Below are 27,309 nucleotides of genomic sequence, written 5' to 3' on the forward strand. Positions count from 1 at the left end.
GTTGCGCAGGAAAACAAATCAGCTTTATACATAGTTTTATTTCTGTTAAATAAATTAAAAGTACCAAAAACTCTGAAAAGTTGAAAACAAGTGCGAGTGTTTCCTTGCGTACCTTTAAATTGACCTCAATATTTCTGATCAGAAACAAAAAAAGACAAGAAGCACAATGAATCCACACAAATACATCAGTTGATACAGTGGCATACGACAACACTTACAATCTGAAGTTATTGATTATACTGATTTTTCTATTTGACATGTTGAGGGCAGAATTTCTGACAAAGCGAGTAACTGAAGGGCCGCTGTATACATCGCTTCTCCCAAGTTCTGAATCACCAGGATCGTTCCCGTCACACCTGAGCCACCTTTTGGTTAAAAGCTGGTTTCAAAGCTTGCTTCAGTTAAGACCAATAGAGAAGGCTTTTCCTTTTAAGTGCCACGATTGCCAGAATTGTCATATTATGTCATGTGCTCGCATCGTCTCCGAGGATAAAATATCGTGACGCAGAGTTTCTGGAGTGTCTGAGAAGAAAACCGCCGGCATCACTACGTTGCAGAAGATACTGAGAGAAGTAAATTAGTGTCACGAGTGTGGTTTTGTTTTTGTCAACTGGGAAATCTAATGCTGACATCTCTTTGGAAAAAAAGAGGAAATACTGGTCATGTTAAAGAGGAAATACTGGTCATTATACACAATGTACAAGTTCCTTTTTTCAATAACCAGGACGTTTTTTGCAACAGCGATTGCAGGCAAAAAAATCCCTGTGGCACAAATGAGAAAGCTGCACAAAGACGGGCTGTATCCTGCAGAGTAATGAGCCATTAAATCTTGCACATAGAAAATGTTGCATCACTTAAAGCAAGTACTACTCATGTGGTTTGAGTGTTGGCATCACACAGGCATGAAACTATGAAGGATGAGCTTCAGGATGTGGAGGAAAAAGACGTAAACAAACACAGACATTAAGATTACCACCTTCATGACAAACATGACGGACTGGAGACACCATCACAGACCTGCACCACCACACCAACGGCCATATGAAACAACCACAGCAGTATTTACACCATTTAAGACACCGAACACCACAGAGCGTCACTCTTGATTCCGGTCAACCAGGAAGTTAGTTGGTGTGTTAACAGACGTGTTTTGTAACTCAGCAGGAACTGGCCAAACGAGATGAGGGGCTCACAGCTGAAGTTACAAAATAACACACACACACGAAAGAGTTTTCTATAACATGATGATTAAAAATATGAATATTTCCATTGAACCGAGGCAGAATTAAAAACAAACTGTAGTATGACTCGAAATCTTTTCACATGGTGCAAACTTGGAAGAAAACAATATATAAATAACAGTTAAAACATGACGGACATGGCAAAAAAAAAAAAATATCTTGGTTATCTCAATGTTGTCCCCTCAAATAAAATGATGATTGTCATGATTTATCTTAAGCTTAAACATTCTTTGTTATAGATTTCCACAATTATGCTCTTTATTTACTTATTTATATCTATTTAATGCTTTGATTAGTGAACAGCGATCAGCGACAACATTAAAACATTTCACTGGTTTTAATTTCATAGCCGATTGTTGTCCTTAAATTCAGTCTACTTCTTAAAACGACAGGAATTTCCTTTTCTTTAGTGTGATTGAGTCTTTTCCTTAGCATCTATGGATACATAGTGTTTTTACATTCATACCTATAACTATTCAGGGGTTATTTTGGCATGAGCACCGACCTACAGGTCCTTTAGGTCATCTGAAAGTGCAAAGGCATCAGTCCAAACCTCTGCCCAGTTCTCCAAAATCCAGTGATCGGTCAGACTGTGGGTGAAGATATGACACTTGATAATGTCGTCCCAGTCCTAAAGTCAGTCTGTGGTTCCTCTTACATGAGAGTTGTGTCAGGTGTGGTCTCCAAAAAGACGACAAAATACCAAGTGGGTCATGTGACACAGTCCTATGGGTCCAGGTCCCGTGCCAAAAGTTAAGTCAGGTAGAGTTTAACTCCAAACTCTACGGATGCTGTGAGGGAGTCTTGACCTTGTTTACTCCTCGTCTCCGGCCATGAGGAAACCCAGAACAAAGTCGATGGCTTTCTGCCGCTCGTGTGACGTCTGCCTGCTGACCAGGTTGGGAGGTGGTCGGATAAGGAGGCTGGCAAAGAGGGAGGCTAGAAGACAAAAACAATCAACAAAGAATATTAGCGATAGAGTTTTTAACCTTGTCATCTATTACTTTAAGTACATTAATACAATATCATATGTTCTCTGTAATCAGTAGTGTCACTATAAGCACGCATTCAAAGCAGCATACGTGGGATTTGTTTGAATAATGATGAGTCTGGTCACCATGACGATAGAGATGGGTAAAATGTCTCACAGAAAATCGAACATATGTCCATGTCATACCTATGAGGCTGGCTGTCAGGTTGTTGTTGTGCGAGTGCTTGAGAAGTTCCTTCAGAAAGGCCATTAAGTAGCGGAACACGTTGCGGTGAGCCCGGGGCAACTGGGAGATCAACTGGGATTCATCAAAGTGAAGACAGATTAGTCATATAGAAGAATTCACAAAACAACAGCTCTTTACAGCCGCACACAACACAACTAAAGTGTCTTCTTATTGACTATAAATCGTATTTTGCAGTGTAGAACAGAACAGTGATCGCTGCACCTGTTTGCAGAGGCGGCTGTCGTGAGCGCACTCGAGGCACCGTTGGTAGAGCTCATAACAAACCACTGGTTCTGGCACCGCCTCCAAGAAGATCAACAGAGCCTCGGCCACAGAGTGGTTACAACCGGCTGTGTGACGAGTTAGGGAAGAATAAGAGAACCTGGGGCCCGGTGAGGCCCCTGGATAACACATTTTAAACCTGGTCATCTCCAAAGCCTCTCTCATATTATCTCATGTAGCTTTTAACATTTGCAGAGCCTGAAACATTGAGAAATAACCTTTATCACTCAAGCTGGACACGACAAGGTCAACAGGCTGCCTGTGAGCGCTCACTTGTTTTTTGTTTTATTTTACATTTGTTCTCTATGTGATTGCAGAACTGGGTCTTGGTGAAATCTGGGTCAGCGTGAAGCTGCTTGATAAATGAGGATACGGATGGAGTCGGGGATGCTGGTGTCCAGACAGTCGATGATGCTCTGCAGCTCCTCTTGCAGGCCTGGTGTCTGGAACAGGTCCTCCTGAGAGACGCACAAAGACGACACGTGGAACATTTAACACAGCTCTCACTATAACCTACATAATGCGTGTTCAGACACAAAGTGAGTTTAGAGGTGGCGGGATTACATGCAAAGTCAGTGGGAAGATGTGGTTAAGCCAGCGTGAAAAGAGTTTGTGTTGTGTTGATAAAGAGGATATTATGATATGAAATTATACGTTCTAGAATTTTAGGTCAGTTATTAGACATTTGTCATTTGGTGAATTTAAGAATAAATGCAACCAATCACTAAACACAACTCTTACTCTTCTGAGGAAAAGAAATTGAGGAGGAGACAAGCACGACTCCATCTTCTTAAAAACAAAACTAGACTTAAGCTGCTTTCAGACAAGCACTGAGGAACGCACATTTTCCTGAAATTTTCTGGAGGGGCTATACTTGAGAACGCAAATGTCCGAGTCAGTTTTATTTCCTCTGAGTCTTAAACCGTGCTGTTCGTCGTGGGGCTTCTCACCTGATCACAGGACTTGGTGAAGAGGTGGTTGACCAGGATCCACACCTCCTTGGGGATCTTTAGAGGTTTGTCCTCAGTACTTGCACCATCCACCATCAGGAAGCTCACCTTTGACTTTTCCTGACAGGAGACAATTCAAACATGATTTACATTGACAAACTATAGCAAGGACATTCGATTATCTCCTGGAGTAAGACCCCAATATTTCCCCCATTTATTCATTACAGGAAAAATGATCTGAATTCACGAAATTACACTCATACTATGTGATTCAAACTGCTTGGATCAAGTGTAACAGAGACTACTAGAAAGACTGCACATGACTCATCTGATCAATTAGTGATGGAGACGGAGCAGCAGTCAGATCAAGATTATCTCTGGGGTCTGGAGACTTGGAGTAGAGCCATTTTACTAAGAGCTGGATATCACATTCTTTTTCTCTCTGCAAATGGATCCCTGAGACTCATTAGAGAAGTCAAAAATAACCCCAGCTGAGGATGCACATTAGAGGCAGCACAGACCGGAGAGAGGGCCTTTAATGCTGGATGACACTAATATGCAGAACTAATGTGATAAGTCTTCAACACGTTTTAACACCCAAAGCTTTTCTTGTGATCCTTAAGGATAGTTACAGTCTGGTGAATCGTCCAATATATTAAACTGTTACGTTGAAAAGAAATGGGGAAAAATGTCTCTTCCCAATGGCTCCATGTTTACTCATGCAGCGATTTAATTTCAGTAATAACTGTTGCAATGGAAGAAGAGACATGTTAGGATTCATACGAGTGTCTAAGCTGAGCTGAACAGATTAATACTTCTTCTCATTAGCTCTAATCATGTGTATAAAGGAGCAATGTGCCATGAGGGTGACCTGCTGTGAAATGAGATTGTGTGCGCGTGTGTGTGTGTTTCTAACTTCAACTGGACTGGACTACCCTGTCCTCAATGGGCGAGGGGAGATTTAATGGGTGACTGATCCACACACACACAGAAACAGACACACGCACAGATTATAACTAAACTGTCATGGTCTGGTCTGTGATTGCCTGCGGGTTAACAATTCCTGCCCTTGTCAGCTTTCTGGAATGTGGAGTGAGTGGGCAGTGTTGCAGTTTTCAGATGAGCGTGTACACTCCAGTGTGCATTGTAGCTGAATAGTTAAACACTTTATGAAGGATGCTTTCATTCTTAGTCACTCTGCAAGAATCACATGAGAGGTTTGATATCACTGATGTGTCTGTGTTCTAAAATGGAGGTGATTAGCATAGTTCAGGCTAAAGACTCGAAGCAGAGGGACAAAGTTAGCTCGACTCTCTCTATAGTTAAAAAAAATACAGAGAGTTGAAGAATAAAATCTGATTCCTCTGTCCTTCCTCAGATAACGCAAAAAAATTGACATCCAAGATTGGATTTCTTGTTTCACTAGTGCCTGAAGCAACACAGGCTGTTTTACCACAGGACCATTTTGAAAACACCAGTTGAATGAGTTGTGGGAATATTTGTCTTTTAGATATTACTTGGGTCACAGTTTTCCTCTGATTTGCTGTCTTACGTTAGCATTAAAGACTCCCAACTCTCCTAATATTGGGATCAAACATCTTATCTAACTACATGAAAGCAAAATTTACAGTGTGAATTCGCCGTAATCAAATTTTTGGCTTGTTGGGCACCAGAATTAGTGGCCCAACCATTTCTTAAATATTTCTACTGGAGTAGATAAAAGCGAAAGCTTCACATTAACGTGTCAAAGCCTGCACTGAACATGGTTTGAACATGAACCACACAAGTCTTTGAACTGAGTTGATATTGACTCGGTTTTGACTGATCACATAGATGAAAATCAGTATTAATGTTTTACCTTTTCCATGTAGCTGTCCTCTCCCTGAGCAAGAAGTCAGCCCACAACCACAGTGAAGAGTTGGAAAGGAATAATCAAGGCAAGGAGAGGCAATGAAGGGAAACAAAAGAAGAAAGAACAAAGTAGATAGCACTGCTACGTATAAACACAGAATCAGAAAGGTGGACAGATTATGAATTGCTTTTTCATAAATCAACTGATCTAATAGGAAAAGGGAACAGTTTAGAAGAAATAAGAGCAACGATTGATAGTAGAACTATATCCCCATGCTAAATCAGATTAAGTCAAAAAAGCATGGTGGAAGAAGACAGAAGTGTTTATGTTAAAGCCAGAAGAGTCTATTTATAAGAACCAGGCTAAAGTGGATCTAACCTGAGTCAGTTTTCCCTGTTCTTTAGGAGCTCCCTTCCTATGTTTGAGCCACTTCCTCATTCCCCTGGCCCCTCATGGCCAGAAATATACAGGCTGAGGCATTTTGTGCTCTCCACATATAGGCTCCCTCTCTCTCTGTGACCGAGTTTACCCTGAGGGAGTGAACAAGTCCTCGCGTGTGCCTGCTCAGGTTTCAGGTAGTGAATAGCTCCGGAGGGAGGAACCGCCATCAGCATACAATCTGAACTAAGCTGCTCTGAGTACAGGAAGATTTGTGTTTAACAATCAGGGTTTCAACTAATCTGAGAAAAATATGCCTTTGTTGTTCACTAATCCAATCACTTTTAAATTATGTCCCATGTTGTGGCTGCTGGGTTAGCTTTCCCTCACCAGGTCAATGAGTTTGGTGATGGGAATCTCTCTGATGGGTTTCTTCATGCGGCACAGAGTCTCCAGCGAGGTGCCGAAGCAGCTGGGCAGGTAGTTGCCGGAGATGGTAATGAAGTAGTCCTTGCCACGGTCCAGATGGAGCACCAGAATGTCCTCTATGGAGTCCTCTGCAGAGTTCAGCAGCGTGACCGAGTCTTTACTGACGTACACCTCCAGAAAAATCTCCAGGGTCTCAGCTGGTCAGGAAGATATATCAAAGGTTCACAGAGAAACTTTCTAAGGAACATATTGAGAACATTTTCATAGGAGCTGCCTCTTCATTCTGAATTTATCACAAACTAACTGAACATTATCTTGAAAGAAAACATGCATATTTTGAAACATGCCTTATTTATCATCCCCTGTGCTTACGAGTACAAAAACCAAGAGAACATTAAATTGGCCCACTCAGGATTAGTGCATAAACCTTCACAACATTCAAAATAACCCCTTCGGTGATAAGCTTAGGACATGTCACAGGACAAATCTGTCCTTAAGACTAAATCTATAAATTTATAATTTCCCTTATGCATTTCAATATAGTTTTACAAAATATTACATCACCATTGTTGAAAATGTGAGGTAACGAGCCAAAGAACAATGAAAACAAAGGAATTAATGACAGGACTTACAGGGCTCTAAGAATCCTTCGCTTGGCTCGGCACGCAGCCAGGATTTGCAATATTGTGAGTCATTGAGTTTTGGGATGAAGGCGAAGTGGCAGGGGACCTGCCCGTCGTTGGTTATGAGGAAACGCTCCTTTTGAAGCTGCCGGAACTTCACATTCTGAAATGCAAACTAAGGGACATAAAATAAGAAGAAACATTAATAACTAAGCCCAGCAACCTCCTCCTACATATTTTAAGAGAAAGTGACACAGACTATTCTGGTTATTAGCCTGATATACACTGCTCAAAAAAATTAAGGGAAACTCAATCGTCGCAGTATATAACCAAGTCAGTTAAACTTTTCAATGAGTGGATGATTTCGGTTTCCATCGACCGTTGTTAAGTCATTTTGTCCTTTGTGTATATGACCTGAGGAGGAAATATAACACAGGCCACGAGTATGATGAGCACACATGTTTGAGGACGTTATTCTTACCTCTCTCTGGCTCAGAGATACAGATGGAAGGAAATCATTCTCCATTCTGTCCATCACTCGAACAATCTCCTCAAACACCTTTTTGTGTCGCTTCTCATTTATAACTTTTACCTGGTACACAAACACACAAGTCCTATTTATTGATTTTTATCAATAAAAACACATTTTATTACATCAAAGTCCTGTGAAAATTGTTGATGTTGCATGTTTTAACTAGTTTTTGTATTTGACAACATAGCCTCTTACCCCGACAGTGAAGAGGGAGCTGACGGGTTTGTGGTCACTTGTTTGCAGCTCCATGCAGCTTCGGTATTTGAGCTGCTTGACATTGTTGCCCCGCCAAAGGATCCTGTCGCACCAAGCCGGGACACGGCATTTTCCACTGCAGGAAACAGTTGTGATTTTAGAAGCAAAGTCAGAGGTGAGACACGGGACTGACGAGCAGTACTGCTGACTCTGTGTTACTGTAACGATAAGGCTGGAAAAAGCTTCTTCACTCGCAAACAGATAGAACAGAGGGATGTGTTTTTACCTTGAGTCCCATCGATCTGTTTTTGGGTCGTACTTGTACGTGGGCATGAAGTTAATATCTCCCTCCATGAAATCTGTGAAGGCTCTCTTCGTCTGCCTCTGAATGTTCAGCTAAACATTAAAAGAAGCAACATTGTAAGGCGTTAGTTACTGTTTACAAACTACTGTTAACTCAGACTGTTACTGCTTTCTTGCTTCAAGTTTACCTAACTGAGGTGGGATGTTTTTTTTCAGCTGTTGCTTATCATTGCACATCAAAACAGAGAAAACACACTGATCTGGATAAGAGATTCACCTGATCAACCTCCTGAAGCTTCTTTAACTCATTCTGTGCAATGAGCTGTTTGACGTCAGCAGCGTCATACATGAACAGGCGATAATTCAAATCCCCGAGCCAGATCACTACACTGAAACACAAGAGGAGACAGAGGTGGCTTAAAAGAACAGAATTACAACAACAACACTGTAGTGAATATAATTTAACTCAAACAATAAAATGTTGTCAAAGAGAAGTTTACTCTATAAATCATAGTTGTAAAGCTACTGAAAACAGTAACTCTGATTAACTTCATGTTTATCCAAATTAAGAACAATTTATCATAGAATTCAGTTTTATTGCAGAATGTTGAACAAAACACTATAAACCACAAAAATTCAGTTACAGCTCATGTTGAAAAACAAAAAAAACAACTGATGACACAAACCAATGAGTGTAAAATCAGACATTAATCCAGAGCCATGTTCTGACTCTGGACATCATTAACAGAGAACTCACTCGTGCTTGACGATATTGAGAGGGGGGTGTTCCAGTAAGTGGAAGGTCATGCGGGCACATATGTCTTTGTAGTCCTGGTTGCGGCGCTCAAAGTCTTCTACGTGTGCTGCTAGATGAGAGTTTACGATGCAGAAACTCGTGTTGTGGAAAACAAACCTCACAGCCACGCCTCCTTTGTTCCCCTGAGAGAGAAAATGCATAGTGTTTTTATCACGGCTGTGAGATTGACATCCACCAGCCCCTTATTTGAATATAGGGGAACTAATACAGGAAATAAGTCGACGTAAAACGTTTTCAAAATAGTTTTCGAAATAGTTTTCGAAATTTGTTCTGAAAACAAAATGACTACAGACGGATGTTGGGGGAATAAGAACATTAAGGAGGGGGTAATAATTTCAGTCTTGCTCATGTGTTTGTTAATTACCAGGATCTCCACAAACTTCCAGTGATATTTTCTGAAAAGTTAATTATTTGTGTTTGGTTCTGCTCAACATGCAGCTGCAGATCCAGCTAAACAAATTTCTCATCAGCCCCTGCACACAAATGCCAAAAAACAACAAAGCATAGCATTTTTTCCCATGTGGCTATGATCATTTTGTATTTTGATGCAGTCAGTTAAAATTTAAGGTGAACGAACCATTTTCCCCATGATTCCAGTCCCCACATGCTCTGCAGCCACTTCTTTAATGTGATTTTTGTGAGTCTTTTTGACAAAGACCACAAGCATCATCCCAACGAGTCGTATGATCCGGACCTGCAGACATAAAAACATAAAATCATGTTAGGGCCTATTCAACGTATGTTCTGTCCTACTTAAATGAAAACCAAATATTCATCAATACGACAATAGAATGTACTCGATATGGAGGCATTTCTTTTACCCACCCTCTTGTACTTGGCTTTCGGGTGCAAACTTCTCTCCACAGCTTCCACCCACAGCTGCTCCTTGGACGAGTCCATGTAGAAGAAAGCTTCAGTGCTCAGGTCCAACTCTTGAAAACTAAAGTCATAAACCAAGTCACCATATTGGTTGTTATTTAATCAAGAAAAGAAGCCAGCTTTGTACGACTACTAATCAGGAAACTGATGTATGATTAATGGTAACTGACCCCAGAGCATATATATCAGGAGGTTCTGTGTCACAGGAGAGCCATGGCTCCAGGGTGCTGTCTGGAGACTGACCGTTCACGTTCCATGTACCTGTGAAAATCCTACAGACAGGACACACAGTGAAGGGTTAGGGGTGGCAGGAGCAAATACAAAAATATAAAATCATACACATAGAATAAATATGCTCCGCTCACCTAAATGTTTGGATGTCCACATACTCATTCTCCTTCTTGCCCAGACGGTGTTTGATGAGGTATTCTCTTTGTCCTGCCTGGCTGGAGAACATGGTCTGCCTCATGCTGTTGGTGGTGGGGCTCTCACACCAAGAAGGTGGTCTGTCCACACGGTCAAACCCAGACCTAAAACTACTGAAATGGAAAAAGTAGGCATTATTTAACACCAGCAAGACTTAGGACAGATTCCACTTATGGACACAGAGCCTTCTGAGCTGTGGTTACAGTGGCTTTGGAAAGTATTTAACCCCTTTTGCTTTGTGCACTTTGTCTTGTACAGTTAAAGCTAATGGGATACATTTGGCATTTTGCCTATCAATATATACTGAATAAACCATAATGAAAAAGTCTAAATATATTTTAGACACTTTTTGGGGGAAAGACATAGTATCTGAATACTTTCTGAAGCCACTATATGAAATGTAAACAATTTTAACTAATTTAAAATACACTTGCAATGACCAGTTTCCGTTGTTTCTGCTGTTTTGACAAGTGAACTTACTCTGGCTTAGTGTTAAAGGAGTTCTCTTTGGCCTGTATGGAGACAGATCTCTCTTTAGGGACTGGTGCAGGAGGCAGAGGATTGGATGGAGTGTAAGAGGCTTTGCGAGGAGGCAGAGGGGGAACAGGAGGAGGCTCCCTGGTGGCAACCATGCGATTCTGGTGGTTCTTCTTTTCCTCCACTTTGAGAGCGTGGTTGAAGCTGTCTTCAAAGCCAAAGTCTGAGGCAAGCGACTGAGCTGGATCTTTAGAAATAGCAAGTTCAAAAATACAGTATTGAATACAACAGAAACTAAGAAATTATAACTAAAAGGTTATATTTAGAGCTTTGTTTACACAGAAGCTATAATATATACACAACAGTCTGACTCTGTATGTTACCTGTCTTAGTCTGATTTGTTGTAGTGCTGTTGTGGTGGTTGGGGGGCAGTGCAGGGGCAGGTTTGGATGGGTTAACTCCAGAGCCCACAGGGTTAGCAGTCTTGTTTATTCTTTGTGGTGGGATGGGGACTGGACCCCTCGGAGTCATTGGGGCTAGGGGCTCCATCGCTTTTGGTTTTGTGACTTTCGATTCAACTGTGAAGATTAAACAGCATTGTCAGAGGAAATAATCCAGCTTCAAACCAACCGTACTCAAGCAGTAGGAACATCTTCCCAGGAATTATCTTAAAATGCATAGAAAACAAACAATATGGGTGCAAAAGCCTGCTCAATAAAAGATATCCTGAAGCTACATTTAAATATAAGATACATTACAGTTTACTTAGGCAAATCCACATCCTGTTTCAGCCATCCTGTCACTGTAAATATGATGTCAGATGAAAATGAGCCAACACCCAGAAGCACCATGTTGTCATTACAGGAAGTAGGGAGTTCCATCAAACAAGTGACTATTTGAAAAAGGGCACGGCTCCACTGCTGTATGACAGAGCAACAACAAATATCACAGTATCACAGTATGCTCACAGTATGAGTTTCCAAATGAAGTTTTGCATCATTACTATGCAATTGTATGAAGTATGTTTGTTCACAAGTCAGTTTCCTCCAAATTAAATAAATTAAGCCCTTAATTATCAAATATCATTCATATCAACGTGTTCATATTTGCATGTGACATAATTAATCATTATTTATTCTAGCCTGCTACAGTATCAACATTTCCAGTCCAATTACTTTTAAGATCAAGAGAATATCTTGAAAACACTTAATACATTAGCAGACTAAATATGCCTAAAAAAGACGTGGACCCAGTGGTGTTCAGTGACATTTGAAGATAAGCATGCAGGATGTGATTTAGCCGTTTACTACACAAATGACCAGACTTAAATGAGAGCAGCACCAAATCTCTCTTAAATCTCTGTCTCATGATTTGGTGCTGTCTGTCTTTCCAATGCTCCAAGTCGTTCTCCTCTATTTGCTGCACACATTTGAACTGCAAATGCATCAAATGTACAGTAGAGAAAAATGACCTCATATTCTGCAAAATATTTACCATTATCTTGGCAGTGAGATACTCCAGTTAACCCACACCTCTATTAACAGGACATTTTCTGTGATCCCCCAACTCCTCGCTGGCACACTATGACCAAGGAGAATAGCCACTAATGTGACTTGATAATATACAATGTCATCTGCTCCTTCACTTGCTACTACTACATTCTACATTCAGTTTCTCCTGTTGGGCGGAACAGATCAGATATTTGATTTGAACCGCCATCCCAGAGACAAGCGGCAACCTGCTAAACCACCTGAGGCACCCCCCCCCTTGCGCTCGACCAACAGTCAAAGCTGAATGACAGGAAACTTGACAAGCACAATTGACTGCATGCAAAATCTGTTACGCTGCTCTGAGATTTAAGAAGTACCCCTTCCACTTCCTTGTTGTTATAATTGAGGTCTATTTTTTAGCTTGAACTAGTTATGCACTTGTCTTGTTTGTCCTGATGCCAGATCACTGCGTAGGACGTACAGAAGAAAACACCAACCTTGCCATATGTGCCATTTATTTTCATCAACCAACTGAACATCCGACTACTATGAATTTTGTCATCATTCACTGGACTCACTGCCATATCAAAGGATTTCAGTGGGAAGAAAAAGTTGATAAACATAACTTATTCTTTTGAAGAGAGTCAGTTACACAGATACAACAAATGAAGGCATGTCACATTTAAAAGCAGATCTCATTTCAAAATCACCAGCCAATGTGGCAGGAACACAGAGGAAATCCACGAGTGGTGTAATCCACCCTCTGTAAATGAATGTTACATGAGTGATTAAATAATTAATCATCCAACTGCTTTGGTCTGTTTGACAGACAGTGGAGTCTTACCTTGCTGCTGAGCACTCTTCAGCTGGGTCAAGAAAGTTTGAGTCCGATCATCATCCTGTAGTTCCAACAGCAGCTCTGGGGCTTTTTCGCCTTTAATTCGTACCCTGACAAAAGCTTGAGATGGGAACAGAAAAAACAAAGACAAACACACATGTTAGGCACCTTCAGACTTTGCAAATACTGACTGTCTAGAAAACAAAGCAAAGTGATTTAACAGTGAACCATTTCAGCATTCTTTCAGAGCGCCCTGGCGACTCAGGGCCGGCCTCTGCTACTAAATAAAGACATGTATCTGAAAGCATGCTCTAAAAATGTAGGATGGTTGAATGGGGGCTTTGTTTCTGTGAATGCCAATTTTAAGGACCAAAACATAACCTGACCACATGACAAAAAGAAAAATAGGAAAAAAATAGGAATTATTTAACCTAAAAAGAGATTAAAAGTACTTACAATTCACCGAGAAGTCAATAAGAAGAGCTTCGTCTGCTTCTGAAATGAAAAAAGAACAAGAGCTCAAACGGAGCCGTTGTGGTTCAAAGGTCTGTGGTAGTAATCTAGAGGTGTTATAAAATATTTCAACAGGTCATGTGTTGATTTTTGAATTTTTTTCTTCCAGGTGCAAAGGAAATGCTTCCTGCGGCTTTGCTTGTACACCTCTGAGCCATGACCCCAAGTAAACCATAACACTACTATGCATCGGGGTCAAGAATGTGAGGCCACAGGCTGGACAGGAATCACAAACATCTCACAGAAGAAGAACAGTTTGTAGCAGCTGGCAACTTTAAATATCTTGAACATTTGATTATACTGTACATACATGATATAGTTAATGTTGTCAGTGTTTCCCCTACTACTGCCTTGGGGGGACATTTGGGACAACAACTCATATGACGTTAACCAAATGTCTAAAAGTCAGTCCAATCATCAGCTTTTTCTTTTAAAACACATGCAATCTGCTGAGAGTGGTGAGGCTGCTGGTCTCTGCTGTTGATAGCAGCTAGTCCGGACCACAACACTAGCAGCTCTCCTGGTGTTACAGCTACACTTCACAACAAGAACAGGAGGACAGATCTTAAAATGTGTCCTGAATCTGTCTTCTGTAATCACTTTGGATCAGATTTCACTTCCAAGCTCTATATGCAAATCTGCACACATACGTCATTTCTGTTGACCATGAGCAAATTATGTTGGCCGATTTTCAGGATGTGTCGGTTGACAATGTGTTTGTGACTGTGTCGAAATCTGTAGCAGGTCAGAGGGCATCAGCTTAGTGGGCTGTCCTTGATATGTGGCCCAGGATTGGTATTCCCATTGTTAAAAGAATTTGGCCACATGCGTCCTGAACCCCTTCTGGATATCGTCTGAGTGATCGGATCTCAAGACGCATTCAGGACGCATTAGGTAGCGTTCAGACCTGAACTTACTCAAGTTGGATGTTAATAACAGGTCTGAACAGGGTCCGAGAGTAAGTTCTCCTCCTGACTCAACAAGTCTGATATAGGAAAGGTTGGGAAAGGTTAATACTAAATGAAACTCAAAACAATCTCACAAACTGTGAAAAAACTGTTCAATCTGCATCTACAGAACAAGAAAATAAAAATAACACACCCCCCCCCAAAAAAGCAGACAACCTCGGCGAAACACCGATTTTGATTTTGATATTGAGGACAAGAAAAAAGACACATACCTCGAACTATTTCAAAGTTCCCATTGATGGGTATAGACAGCTGAGGGACTGGACGAGACACGACAGCGTCAGGGGTGGCCAACACACCCAATCTGGATGAAAACAGCATAGACTCTTACTTAACATCAGCTCTGGGGTGTTTTCAAATCATTTAAGACAAACAAGAAAATCATCTCAAAGACAAAGACAAGACAAACAAGCTGCAGCTTAGCTTCTTCCTCATTACAGGCAATCTCTTTCAATTTAAATTGTGTTTCATGCATAAAATAAGTGAATATGGGTATATGTAATACATGGATTAGATTATACTATCAAGTGATTACAATAGCTTTCAGAAATCTTACACATGCTCACATGCAAAAGTCTGATTTAGTTGAATTAGCAGTTCAGTTACTTTAGTTGTAAAAGCAAACGGTGGCACAAAATGAAGTAACATGCTGATGAAGCTAAAAAATCTACTGAAAGAAAGTGGAGCACGATGAGAGGAGCTCAGCTTCAGGTCGTTAAACTAGCTTCAACTCTGTGATAACGTAGGCAGGATCATATTTCCTTAACAATGACTGACAAACAACCAAGGTCCGTGTAGCACACTGGGCACTACCCACACCTCCCGTCCATTTCACTATTCATTACTTCGAGAGGAAAATGATTCAGCCTTGCTGCAATAAATGTGTCAGAGCAATTTGCAATTACCCAGAATGAACAAGGGCCCTTCTGATGATGTAAGCTACACGACAACCAACAACAGAGAACCTCCCCTTCCTTCTCAGGGCGGTGGACAAAATAGAAGACTTGGAATACAGCAGCCATGGATTAAATAAGAATATGGTGGCTTATGATGACCGGTTTTAACTGAGAAATTCATGTTGTTTCAGCTTTATATATATTTTTGAGGTGATCATTTTTAACTTCTATTATCTGTCCTCTTTAAACTTTATTGTCAACACACAGTTGCAAACAGAATAGTCTCGGAAATCTTAACAATAAAAGCCAAACATAAGAAAAACTGCCCTGGCCAAGAAGACAGGTGATCACAAGGACATCCTTTTGGCATGAAGACACTTAATGAGATCATTAATTACCAATACAAATGTAAAAGCAGACAGTCTGAACAGATACTGTCAGATTTACATTTGTTTTATTGCAGGGCTGTTATATCTGATAGCACCTGGTTTCACCATTTCCCCTGTCAGGACTGCTGCCAGGTTTAGTATGTGTGGTTTTAACACAGTTAGCTGAGCACAAAGCTTGTGTGCCCATGTGAGTCTCATTACAGCCCAGGACTAGCTGAGCTGGCTACTGGTGGGACTAATTGCTTTCTCCCTCATGCTACAGCTACAAACAGTGTCGTCACCCACAACACACTCTTTCAAATAAAGAATTATTAATAAAGCTAAAGCTGACGAAAGAACAGTATTGGGGTTTTGCGCATGTGACTAACGCATAAATCCCAACTAAGAGCAAATCTGATTATCTGATTATGCGTGTGCGTGTGCATGTGTAGGTAGCTCCCCCCATCAGCTGGATGACCAGGGTTAAAATCCTTTTTATGCAACACTGAACCAAAATCACTACAGCTCCATGGTCAGCACTGCCTTGGAGGTGACTTTCTGACCGCTGGAAAGTGGGTCAGTGAGGCGTCACTGAAACCTACAGCAAAATATTAAGTCTAAGATTTTGTGACAATAACATGCAACATTTGTTTCAGTCGCTTGGGGGCTGAAAAAAGCGAAATACTGCAGTTTTGGTAATTTTCTAATACAGCGTACATCATCTGATTGAGCAAGAGGAACTGACTCCAACAGCATAATGCATATCTAATATAAAAATATATTCATTAGACAAGACAACCAACGCTAAAACACTATACTATCGAAAATCATCTCCTCTATTATTCAGTGTGGTGTCATCATGTTTCTAAGTGCTATAGGCAGGACACTGGAGTTGCTTTAAGTTCTCAACAAGGTCCAACCTCTTATCCAACAGGCTAATGTGAGGTCCTGGGCATTTAACCTTGAGTGGGGGGTCCTTTACACTTTTGAGAGTCACTGAGGGGCACATGTGAGTCATTGCATGATTGGGCGTTGAGTTGTCTTGGGAGCAATCTTAATATTTAGTTGTGAGTGGCTGATGAATGGAGTTGTTTAGTGATGACTGCCAGCTTGACGTAGATGAAGCTGATGCATTCCAGATGAAACGTCTTTGAGAACTTCAAGCAAGTCCAGTTTCCGTACTGCACAGCACTTTAAAACGCCATTACCAGGAAGCCGACCAACACGGCCTTATCGTCATAAACACCTGACTGATATTCTAATGCAGTTTGAGTTACCTCCAAACAAGTTCATTTGCATTTTAAACGCAACATTTCCATTTGACCTGAAAGCAGCAGAGCCATTTGGTGCATGATAATGGGAGACTTGATCAGATTTAAGACATTTCCAGGGGAGCAGGCCTGACACTTCAGATGTACGACCGCCACCAACCAACATCAAACACGTAGCTGTCAAAAACCCTGATTTCTTCACAATTAAGGTGATGATCATCTAAAAATCTAAGTCATCTCACTAGCTTAAACTACGGCTTGACAAAACAACACACACGTTCAGTCACCAGGTTCACTGATACTTACATAAACTCTCCATTGCGCTCAATAAGTGACAGTAGTCTGGACTCCTTCTGGCCAGACCTCAGCTCCTGACCTCTCACAGTGTGAGCAGCACAATCAAGGAATTATTGTGGATGAAGATGATAAAGACGCTTCGGACACATCACAACTTAGGTGTCCTGTATTATAATTTTTTTTTTTAATGAACCATAGGCAGGTGCCTCACTGTCATTCTGAAGTTAGTATTGTGTGTGGTTAGTGTGGAGATATTCAGAACTGGAGATCTCTGTGAGAAGAAGCCATGCTCATCGGAAATCATGATGCAAATCAATGTGACAAAAGAGAAAAGGCAGCTGATGTAAATAAGGTTAAACTGAATGATGACGTTATTGTGGATCATCAGGAGCAAGTGTGTTCATTTGATGGCTGCTCGTGGTGGCATGGTTTAGTATGGAGTTGAAATAAAGAGGGAACGTGTAGCTATAAACATTCAGGTGGATTAATTCATTAGTTTCAGTGTTAGCTGCTAAAATACAAGACCAATGGTTTCAGATTAGCCGAGTTGCTAACATTAACTGTCGGCTAACATTGGCTAACTCCAGCTGAAACACACGAATAAAGAATAAGGTAACTTTAATTCCAAAAAAGGATATTGCCAAGCATTCCTCCTCGCTCATTCCCAGAGCCGTGTCCATTCTTACCGAGGTGTTACGATACGTTTATCAGTGTCTACAGAGACTTTCGGTCGGTTCAGTCCGGACGAGGCGGCCGGAGAAAGTTAAATCCACACCGGGCGCGGCGGCGGCCTTTCCGGTGTCACAGTCGCTGTCTGAGCGGGTGGATGCTAACGCTCGTTAGCTTGTTAGCCAGCTGCTGTTGTTGTTGCTGGATGTGATCACAATCTCCAACGGAGCCGAGAAGTCTTAATGCCCCGGTGAGGGAGCGTCGCTCAGCCGGAAAGCTCCAGGCAGCTCCGCCGTCTTCTCGTGTGTTCCGCGCGGTGTCAGGGAGCAAGCTGGTCGGGCTACATAGTCAGCAGCGAGCGGTGGGTTTAGCACCGCGGCGACTGGACACAGTTCGATGCTGGGAGAATTCTCTCCCTGCCGAGTTCTCCAGCTTCACCGCCGGCAGGTTGAACCGAGGTATGAGCGTCACAGCGCCACCTTGCCCCTCGGAGTGTGAACGCAGGACTGAGATCAATTCTTGTGCCAGCTTCCTCCAAGATCACACACCATTACAAGCTTAGACTGTATATTGAAAAGATTACAACATACAACTGAATTAAAGAAAATTAAACAATACAGCATTAAGAAGAAAAAAGAAAAAAGTGAAAATTAAATTAAAATGTATTAAGTGTATCATTAATAAAAATAAGAATATAAAGTTAAAGCATCCTCCAAAGTTAAGTCCCAGGTACAACTCCTCCTCTGCAACCTTGGGCCACATTATTCACAGCTCCACATGGGGTTATTTACTCTGCAGAGCTGGTTTTCTAATGAGTTCATGTTTTAATTTCCTCTTAGAGATACAGTACATGAGGCATCTTAAAAGAAAGTAATAACATTCACCGCGGGATAACCCCTGAATTTACTTAAAACAAAATTTCTACATTTAATACTGTTGGCCCCTCAGAGAGGCTGTCAGACAAGATTGAATATTTCCCATTCAGATAGTATCCCACACATTTAATTATTAAAGTTTACAAGCAATAAAAGTTTCATCATCGCACTTATACAACTTTATAAGTTACATTGCAATAAACTGTGACCAATTTATTAGGTATACCTGTACAATTTAATGCAATACAACATCACTGCCATGCTATTTCTCTTTAAAAAACACAATATGTTCAGTTTTTGGTGACACTGTCACAATTGTGAATATTCAGTTTATAACTGAGGTCATATAGTTACAGATGGCCTTGTACTGGATCACGTTATGGTGAGATGTTTTCTGAACTGTCAATTATATTGACAGTACAGCATGAGCTCAATGCTAAAACAAAAAGTTGAATTTAACACCTATGAAACACGTCAGTCATTAATGAGACAGAACAATTACATTGGTTTGCACAAGGTGTACCCAATAATGAGGAGTTCATCTTTGACATTTGACCCATGTTATCAAATAAAATAGCATTTTAAATAAACTTAAAGAACAACTCGATTAGTGTTAATTCTAATAATGATTAACCATGTATGTTAGAACATCATGTATTTGTCTCACAACCTTTTATGATGTTTTATGAACGACAGAGCACATTCATGAAATGTCTCCATTAGATTCAGGTTAATTTAAAAATAATTTCAACGTCTGTCTGAAAAGCTTCACGACTTCTGTCAGTTGTCGTAAGTTTGAATCTTGTGAATGGCGTAAGGGCTGGAGTCTCCACGAGGCCAAATGTCTCCGTTGGGCAGATCCCTCATCCGTTCCACCCCGCGATCAACCATCTCTACCGCCAACGTGGAGGGGCTGAAGATGTCCGTCGTGCGGTGGGATTTTGTGAGGCGACAGAAGGACGACGTGTCTGAGACCTCGTCGTCGTAGAGGTCCTCCATGAGCTCGTTGCGCTGTCTGCGAGACGCTTTCAGCTCATCCTTCAGGTCGGAGACCAGATCCTTCACATCTCTGACTAGTGTGGAGTGGATACCAAACAGGCAGAGCAGGAAAACCAGGCCAGCACAGATTCCAGAGACAAAGTACAGTGCCACTTTCTCTGGTAGATCTGGAAGAGAGATACAAACTGGTTTAATGTCAATGCCTTGCAGATCCTACAGATAAAACCAGCTTGTCTAACTCCTTTCCAGGGCTTTCTGAAACACTAATCCACACTAATATTCAAACATTACACAGATATTGTACAAATCCATCTACAACACTAGCCTGTGGTACGTTAATAAGATAAGCCTTTATTTGGAAATTAGCCATTTTCATTTAGTAAAATTATTTATCTGTTTAAGATATCAACAGTTCTCAACTAATGCAGAATGTAAACTTACCTTAAATATGAAGAAAATACAACAAATATCAAATAAGGTTTTCAATTGCATTACCAGGCCATGACATCACAAGTGTGACAACAATTTTAAAAGGATTAAATGTTCCCTACGAACACTTACATGTGTTGAGCAAATTTCAATTTCTTTTTCTTATTGCATTGTATTGAAAGGGATTAAATAGGAAGAAAATGCTCTTGTTAATCTAAACATCTGTGGCATGCAAATATATATATTCAAATCAAGTAATTTCAAAAAACGTGTTCGTGCAAAATGTGTGCAAGAAAACCTTTAAATCTGATCTACAATGATAAGAACTGTACATGCAGCCCCAATGCACATACCCCAGATTTTTTCAATGATCTCCAGACAGTTGGTAAAGAGCACGTTTTGAGGCCTGTAGGTGGGGCCAGTGTACCATCCACCTGCAGGTGAGAGCCTGGACTCAGACCATAGACTGTATATAAAAACCTCAGACACCAGTCAAACTCTGCTGCTTTACGACCTGTCAACGCTCAGTCTCACTCTCACCGTGTGTGTAGTCTGAAATCAAGAAAGGATCAGTCGACCCTCGACCCACGTCTTCCAGAAGATACTGGGGAACTAAAGAGAAAACAAGATATTTTCACATGATTACTTCATTACCATATCACCTCGGTCATGAGCAGTAACTTCCCCTGTCACTCACCACAAGTGAAGGACACCCGCAGGTGCTTCCTGGTGCCGGGGAAACATGGGTCACCAAAGTTTTGAGTATCGGCCAGGAGAGAACAGTTTGCTCTCCCATGACACCTGCGGGACACCTTCCTCAGAGCCAGTGCTGACAGACACTCTGCAATGAATGAAGATGGATCAATGAATCATTATAACAGAGAAATTAGTGTAATATTGTTAAAGTATCTGATCAACAAACAGTATAATCGAGATATATACACAGTTTTACCAGAATTTTACCAGAATTAATACTTCTTATGAATAACTTAGCAAATCTCTCATTGATGTAAACTAAAACGGATGAATAGGGCACAGGACTTATTCATTATTCTCCACCATGCAAGGTTTGCTCCATTATTTGGCCATTAGATGTTTTTTAAGTTCCCTGTTTCAGACCCATGTCGTTGTGTGATCCAGGTTCCTGAGGACAGTAAGGACTTCCATGCAGCAGGTGTCCAAAAGACGCCGAGTAAATGGCGAGGACGGTCTCATTTTTACACACCAGCCTCAGACGCTCGTTTTCACACACAAGCCTTGTGCGATGGTGCTCTGAAAAACGAATGGTGTAAGTTAACCAGGAGGGACGGAAAAAAAGCAGGGACATTTGTGCTTGTTGTGTATTCATATTGCTGTGATCCTTCCAGGCAGCATGGTTTCTATAAAAAGCGGCCAATACAAGCCCTTCACAGATATACTTGATCAGTACCGGCCTTTACTTGCTGATATGAAAACTTTTATTTAACAGAATGAACAATGCAATGTACTTATGTTTATATTTAGCGTTGTAGATTTTCTTAATTAAAGTTCTATATATTCGGCTTTATTTGTGTTTTCCTTATCTTTTATTAGTCCTTTATTTATAGATTTTCGGTTAAACAGCACAATATCAGCCCTCAATTAAATGTCATTGTAATAAGGGTTTGATTGTGACATTTTAGGAATAATTACCAAATTAAAAGAATTATATTTATAACCTTACGTCTGTCAAAGTTGTTGTTGTTGGGCTGGATGTGAGTACATCACTATGTGGTGTGTGATTAGACAAATAAAGTAAGTATATAATAAAGTATGTGTGTTTCAGACGGTATCCAGTATGTGTGTGTCCCCAGAATACAACAGAACATAACATGAACATTGGAAGACAGTGACTCAAGATCATCTTTGCAATATATTTTTAGTCAGGACCATGATAAGGAGTTTTGTCGCAGATCTTATAATGGAGAGTAGAAACAGGAGGGATTATTTAGAATTTTGAAGAAAATATGACAATGATGGCACTGGTTAACTTTTTTTCCCGGATTTTTCAACCGTATGACATCAGCTTCCTTTTGCTCTGTTGTCATGAAGATGAACGAGATGGACAAGATGTCCTTAAAGTGGACTGGAACAGCTGATATCTCAATGATAACTGAGCACAATCAGTACCTTGATGAGGACATGTGATGTGGTTAAAAGAAAAAGAAAAAGGAATCTCGAGTTTCTATTCTTTTGTCAAACTTAGTCGGACTATATCCAAGGTCACGAATAACCTTGCATGCAGACAAATAAGGGGAAAAAAATCCTCATATTGAAATGCTGGCACCCTGTTCACCATGTGTGAATATGTGTGTTATTCTCCACATATTTGATATCGGGAGCTTAGTGTCCTACCTGGTCTGCACTTGTAGGAGACGAGGAGATACTTGCTGGTGAGTGGACAGGGGTCTTGTCCAAACACTGCACTGAAGACAGGGATGTGACAGGAACGTCGATCCTGACACTCTGACAACACTTTCTGCAAAACCAAGGAAAAAATGTTGAACACGCTCACCCACACACCCAGTTGACATACATCTCCCAGTAATTACATCTATAGCAACCGGTGAAGTGCACGCTGTGTCCTCGTCCACACTCGTGTTTGTGTTTGCAGAGGGACATAAATGCTGATAAGGCACTCGTCGTCCATAGAAAGCAGACAGGACGGCCACAGACGTCCTGGAGGGACACTCGATGACGAGCGTGCTCCCTTCACATGCATGAGCCGTGTGGTTCTTCAGGATTGTGTGAAGATATCCTGAAAGAGAGCATCAGGGGACATAACTTTATAACTGTTCAATAGTTTATGAACACCCCACTTATCAAGCTGGGATTTAAATTGACAATTTATAGAAAAAAAAAAAAAAAACTAATCTAAAATACAATGTTTTGACTCATTCAGCAGCCAAAAGGACATAATTTCTACTGAATTGAATGTTTCTATTTCCCTTTCTACCGTATCAAATGTGTTGCATTTGCAGGTTTCTTTGCTTCCAGCTCATCAGTCTTTATGTTTAAGCCTTGGATTACATTCTTTCTGTGAAATGAAGCCCTGATAAACCCGTTTGTTAAGTTTGTTTTTATTACCATTGTGTTTGCAATATATACTTCCGCAGCAGGCTACAACAATCATTTCTACCACACCTTGGTTAAGAAGATGGTGACTAATAAGCATGGTCATCCCAGGTGTTTATAAATAAAAAAGTTAAAGAGAAAAGGTTAGTTGCACTTATGGCACATTACATTACATTACATTACATTTTATTTAGCTGACGCTTTTATCCAAAGCGACTTACAATAAGTGCATTCGACCATGAGGGTACAAACCCAGAGCAACAAGAATTAAAGTACTATTTCTTCAAGAAAGCCAAACTACAAAGTGCTATAAGTAAGTGCCATTTAAGTGCTACTAAATTGTTAGGTTAAACTTTTAATCAAAGGTATAGTCGGAAGAGGTGAGTTTTTAGTTTGCGGCTGTGTAAACTAAAGATGTGTAAACTTGCTGCTGTCCTGATGTCATTGGGGAGCTCATTCCACCATTTAGGAGCCAGGACAGCAAACAGTCGTGATTTTGTTGAGTGTTTAGCTCGCAGTGAGGGAGCAACAAGCCGATTGGCAGATGCAGAGCGGAGTGGACAGGCGGGGTGGGAGGTTTGACCATGTCCTGGATGTAGACTGGACCCGATCCGTTCGCAGCACGGTACGCAAATACTAATGTTTTTTGAAACGGATGCGGGCAGCCACCGGTAACCAGTGAAGGGAGCGGAGGAGAGGAGTAGTGTGGGTGAATTTAGGTTAAAGACCAGTCGAGCTGCTGCATTCTGGATGAGCTGCAGAGGTCGGATGGCACTAGCAGGTAGACCTGCCAGGAGGGAGTTACAATAGTCTAGGTGTGAGATGACCAGGGCCTGGACCAGAACCTGCGCCGCCTCCTGAGTGAGAAGGGGGTGTGTTCTCCTGATGTTGGCAGCATGAATGTACAGGAACGTGTTGTTTATGGCAAGCCATTGTAGTTGGCAGTAATGTTGGCAGTAAGGGAGAATGTGAGGATGTGACTGCCGAGTGTCACACCCAGGTTCCTAGCAGTCTGGGTGGGGGCTAACACGGAATTGTCAAAGGTAACTTTGGTAATCACTTAAATATAGCACTTTGTAGTTTGGCTTTTTTGAAGCTAATTGGTCGTACATGATTCTTGCTGTTCTGAGTTTGTACCCTCATGGTTGAATGCACTTATTGTAAATCGCTTTAGATGAAAGCGTCAGCTAAATGAAATGTAATGTACAGTTCTACTTCCTGCAGTACTGTATTGTCTTAATATCCCATTTGAGGCTGTAGTTTTTTCGACACTGCCTTTGTACAGACAAAAGTTGGGGCGTGAATTGTTTGCTTTTAACTTTCAGGCTCTTCAGTTAACCAGCTTCTTAATCCCTGAATATGACCTATTTTCTATGAAATTTACATAATTATTCAGTTTTTGGTGACCCATACCTAACTCTACCTTAGCTTTAACGTTACCATGGGCAGTTTGCTTCTTGTCTTTGCACTTTTTGATGTTGTTCACTGGACTTGAAAAATTTAAATGTCAATAAAAAATGTGACAAATTTGGGAGTTCTACAGGTATAACAATAGCAATGCAGGCATACAAACCCAGTGAATAGTCACCTACGTGTTGCTATTAATAATACAAAGGCTGATATCTAATCTCTAACACAGCAGTTAAATGTGTCACCTAATTTAAGTAAAGACATAAGTATAACTCCTGTTTGACTGACGTCAGTGATGCGACAAGAGTTTCATATCTGATTTATAACCAACAAGGCTATTTTCCCATGTAAGTGAAGTTTAACTGACAAGTACTCTATTACGCTATTATTACATACGTACAGGAACACCCATTGGAGGGTAGACTGACATAATAGTAGGATATAAAGTGCTCCATTGTTCACATTGCATTTTTTATGCTGTCAGTGGGTGTAGCCGTCCAAGAAAATTATTTGGACTATGACCAAACTCACAAACGTGCACGACAATGAAATACAGACACTGAAGTCAGTCTACCCTCCCATGGGTGATCCTGTACGTGCCCATCTATATGTATGTGTGTGTGTGTGTGTGTGTGTGTGTGTGTGTGTGTGTGTGTGTGTGTGTGTGTGTGTGTGTGTGTGTGTGTGTGTGTGTGTGTGTGTGTGTGTGTGTGTGTGTGTGTGTGTGTGTGTGTGTGTGCAGTTTAAAGCTTCGTGGAGCAGATGCGAGACAGTACCAGGCGCTCACTCACAATGAACTATTATTAGGCCCCTGAGAGGCTGCAGCCACATGAGGGTAGACAGAGAGATACACTGTTCACAATAGTAGTGTCTAAAATAAAAATAACTATAATGTTATGTCAGAAGTCCAACCATCAAAATAGCTCAACTCATAAACTCAACTCAACTGTAGATTATCTATCAGTGAGGGAGTGAAGACCTAAGTTCATACTGGTCCCTCAGACTGAGCTGCACCAGCTGTTTGCAAAGCAGGATGTGCACATAATGTTGAATGTCTTCCTCTGCAGAACTGTCGCAACCTTAAAAGTAACAGCTCAGCATTTTGATTTTCTCTAGAACAGGAACAGATATTGATGTAAAAAAGAACAGAGCACTTACGAGAGAAGTCGGGAGCCGCGTGTGCGGTGTGTGCACTCAGAGTCAGGAGGAGAGGTAGGAAACAGAAAGACCAGCGCAAACTCCATGGTACTGTCATCGTGCGTATCCAGCATGACAGACCCCCAGCATTTGTTGTAATGTGTTGTTGTGCAATTGACTGCCTGGGAGATGGCGATCAGTGGGTCAATGGTGCCATTGTGTTTACAACCGCCCTCCTTTAGCAATAAAAAGATCAAATCCAGTGCTGCTTTGGCCGCTTGAGATGAGAAATCAGATGCTGATGCATTTACATCTTTCTTTGATGAATATCAGCGTAAATATACAATGCATAAATAAAGTTGGAGAAGTTGTGAAATTAAAGGCAGAAATCTCCTGCACAGTATCATCACTTTCTTTATTTAAACAGAAACAAACAAAATTGTGATAGAACTTTAGCCATTGAACTCTCAACATGAAACAGAAACATCTTCGTTGAAAGTGGATGTGCATGAGGATGATGCAATTTTGTCTGTTCTGAGTTAAAACGTTTGCTAATGAGAGGCCAGAGAGTTGTGCAGCCACAATGGGAGCGCGGCTGTCTTGTTCCTCCCAGCGACTCCAGTTAGCTTAGCTTAGCATGAAGCCTGGAACCACAGGAAACAGCGACGATGGCTATGTTCAAACGAACAACTCTGAAGCTCTGATTGACACATTGTATCAAATTTTTCTTAACCCAGACACAAAGATACATGTAAAAATAAGAGTATATGATATTTTCCATGTCAAAAAAGGTTAATCATAGTTATAAATATTGAAATATATAGATGGCAAAAAAAAAAATGAGTCCTTGTATTGTCCATGTCTCGTTATATCTGACGAAAGAATGGAGACTGTGTAAAACTTATAATTATTAAAACTTATGGTTTCCCTTTTGTCCATCCAGCCATCATCTCTATAGCGCTTGTCCTCCAAGGGTGGCGGGGGGCTGAAGCCAATCCCAGCTGACATCCGGTGAGAGGCGGGGCACACTCTGGACAGGTCACCAGCGTATTGCAGGGCCAACGTATAGAGACAGTTTACACTTACATCCACATCTACCAGTCAATCTAACTCTATATCGACATGTCTTTAGACCGTGGGAGGAAGATGAAGTATCCGGGGGAAAACCCACGCAGACACGGGGAGAACATGCAAACTCCACACAGAAAAACCCCCACCGAACTTTGGAACAAGGAACCTTCTTACTTCCTATTGAGAGAATTCAAAATGTCTGTTGTAGAAAAGGGCCTGTTTCAGGAGATGTATTTGTTGGAGCCTTTTGTTGATTAATTAGAGTCACTTGATCTTGAACCACCGGGTAGTCAGGTTAGCTTTTTCCCCTAAAATCCCCCTCATCACCAAGCTCCTGCTTTGTACTTAACTCACGGGGGAGTGGCGTCGCCCTTCTCATCATCA

General features: G+C 41.1%; 2 protein-coding genes across 6 annotated transcripts; both read right to left on the bottom strand.

The window, feature by feature from the left end:
• Positions 1-18: 18 nt before the first annotated feature.
• ocrl (OCRL inositol polyphosphate-5-phosphatase) lies at positions 19-18,367 on the bottom strand. Of its 3 annotated transcripts, XM_047340484.1 has the most exons (24): positions 17,881-18,367; positions 17,252-17,331; positions 14,623-14,714; positions 13,386-13,424; positions 12,936-13,049; positions 10,985-11,179; positions 10,605-10,848; positions 10,064-10,237; positions 9,869-9,970; positions 9,645-9,759; positions 9,397-9,513; positions 8,760-8,941; positions 8,280-8,391; positions 7,986-8,095; positions 7,700-7,835; positions 7,454-7,564; positions 6,982-7,147; positions 6,311-6,546; positions 5,549-5,572; positions 3,691-3,810; positions 3,114-3,198; positions 2,681-2,808; positions 2,419-2,530; positions 19-2,180 (listed from the first exon to the last, which is right to left on the bottom strand). In XM_047340484.1, exons 1-24 carry the CDS (start codon positions 17,920-17,922, stop codon positions 2,056-2,058), a joined length of 2,961 nt encoding a protein of 986 aa, XP_047196440.1. In that variant the 5' UTR covers positions 17,923-18,367; the 3' UTR covers positions 19-2,055. The 3 variants fall into 3 exon arrangements, with proteins under 3 accessions (XP_047196440.1, XP_047196441.1, XP_047196442.1); XM_047340485.1 differs by lacking the exon at positions 5,549-5,572; XM_047340486.1 differs by lacking the exon at positions 17,252-17,331 and having other exon boundaries at positions 17,929-17,972.
• Positions 18,368-18,897: 530 nt separating this feature from the next.
• On the bottom strand, positions 18,898-26,078 carry si:ch73-335m24.2 (protein eva-1 homolog C). 3 transcript variants are annotated; one of them, XM_035161870.2, is made up of 8 exons: positions 25,876-26,078; positions 22,797-22,990; positions 22,588-22,711; positions 21,334-21,486; positions 20,912-21,055; positions 20,755-20,826; positions 20,568-20,648; positions 18,898-19,952 (listed from the first exon to the last, which is right to left on the bottom strand). In XM_035161870.2, the coding sequence occupies exons 1-8, from the start codon at positions 25,970-25,972 to the stop codon at positions 19,567-19,569; spliced, it is 1,251 nt and encodes a 416-aa protein (XP_035017761.1). In that variant the 5' UTR covers positions 25,973-26,078; the 3' UTR covers positions 18,898-19,566. The 3 variants fall into 3 exon arrangements, with proteins under 3 accessions (XP_035017761.1, XP_035017760.1, XP_035017762.1); XM_035161869.2 differs by having other exon boundaries at positions 22,785-22,990; positions 25,876-26,077; XM_035161871.2 differs by lacking the exon at positions 20,568-20,648 and having other exon boundaries at positions 22,785-22,990; positions 25,876-26,073.
• Positions 26,079-27,309: the final 1,231 nt, after the last annotated feature.

This window comes from Hippoglossus stenolepis, chromosome 7, assembly GCF_022539355.2.
Source record: "Hippoglossus stenolepis isolate QCI-W04-F060 chromosome 7, HSTE1.2, whole genome shotgun sequence".
Lineage (NCBI taxonomy): Eukaryota > Metazoa > Chordata > Actinopteri > Pleuronectiformes > Pleuronectidae > Hippoglossus > Hippoglossus stenolepis.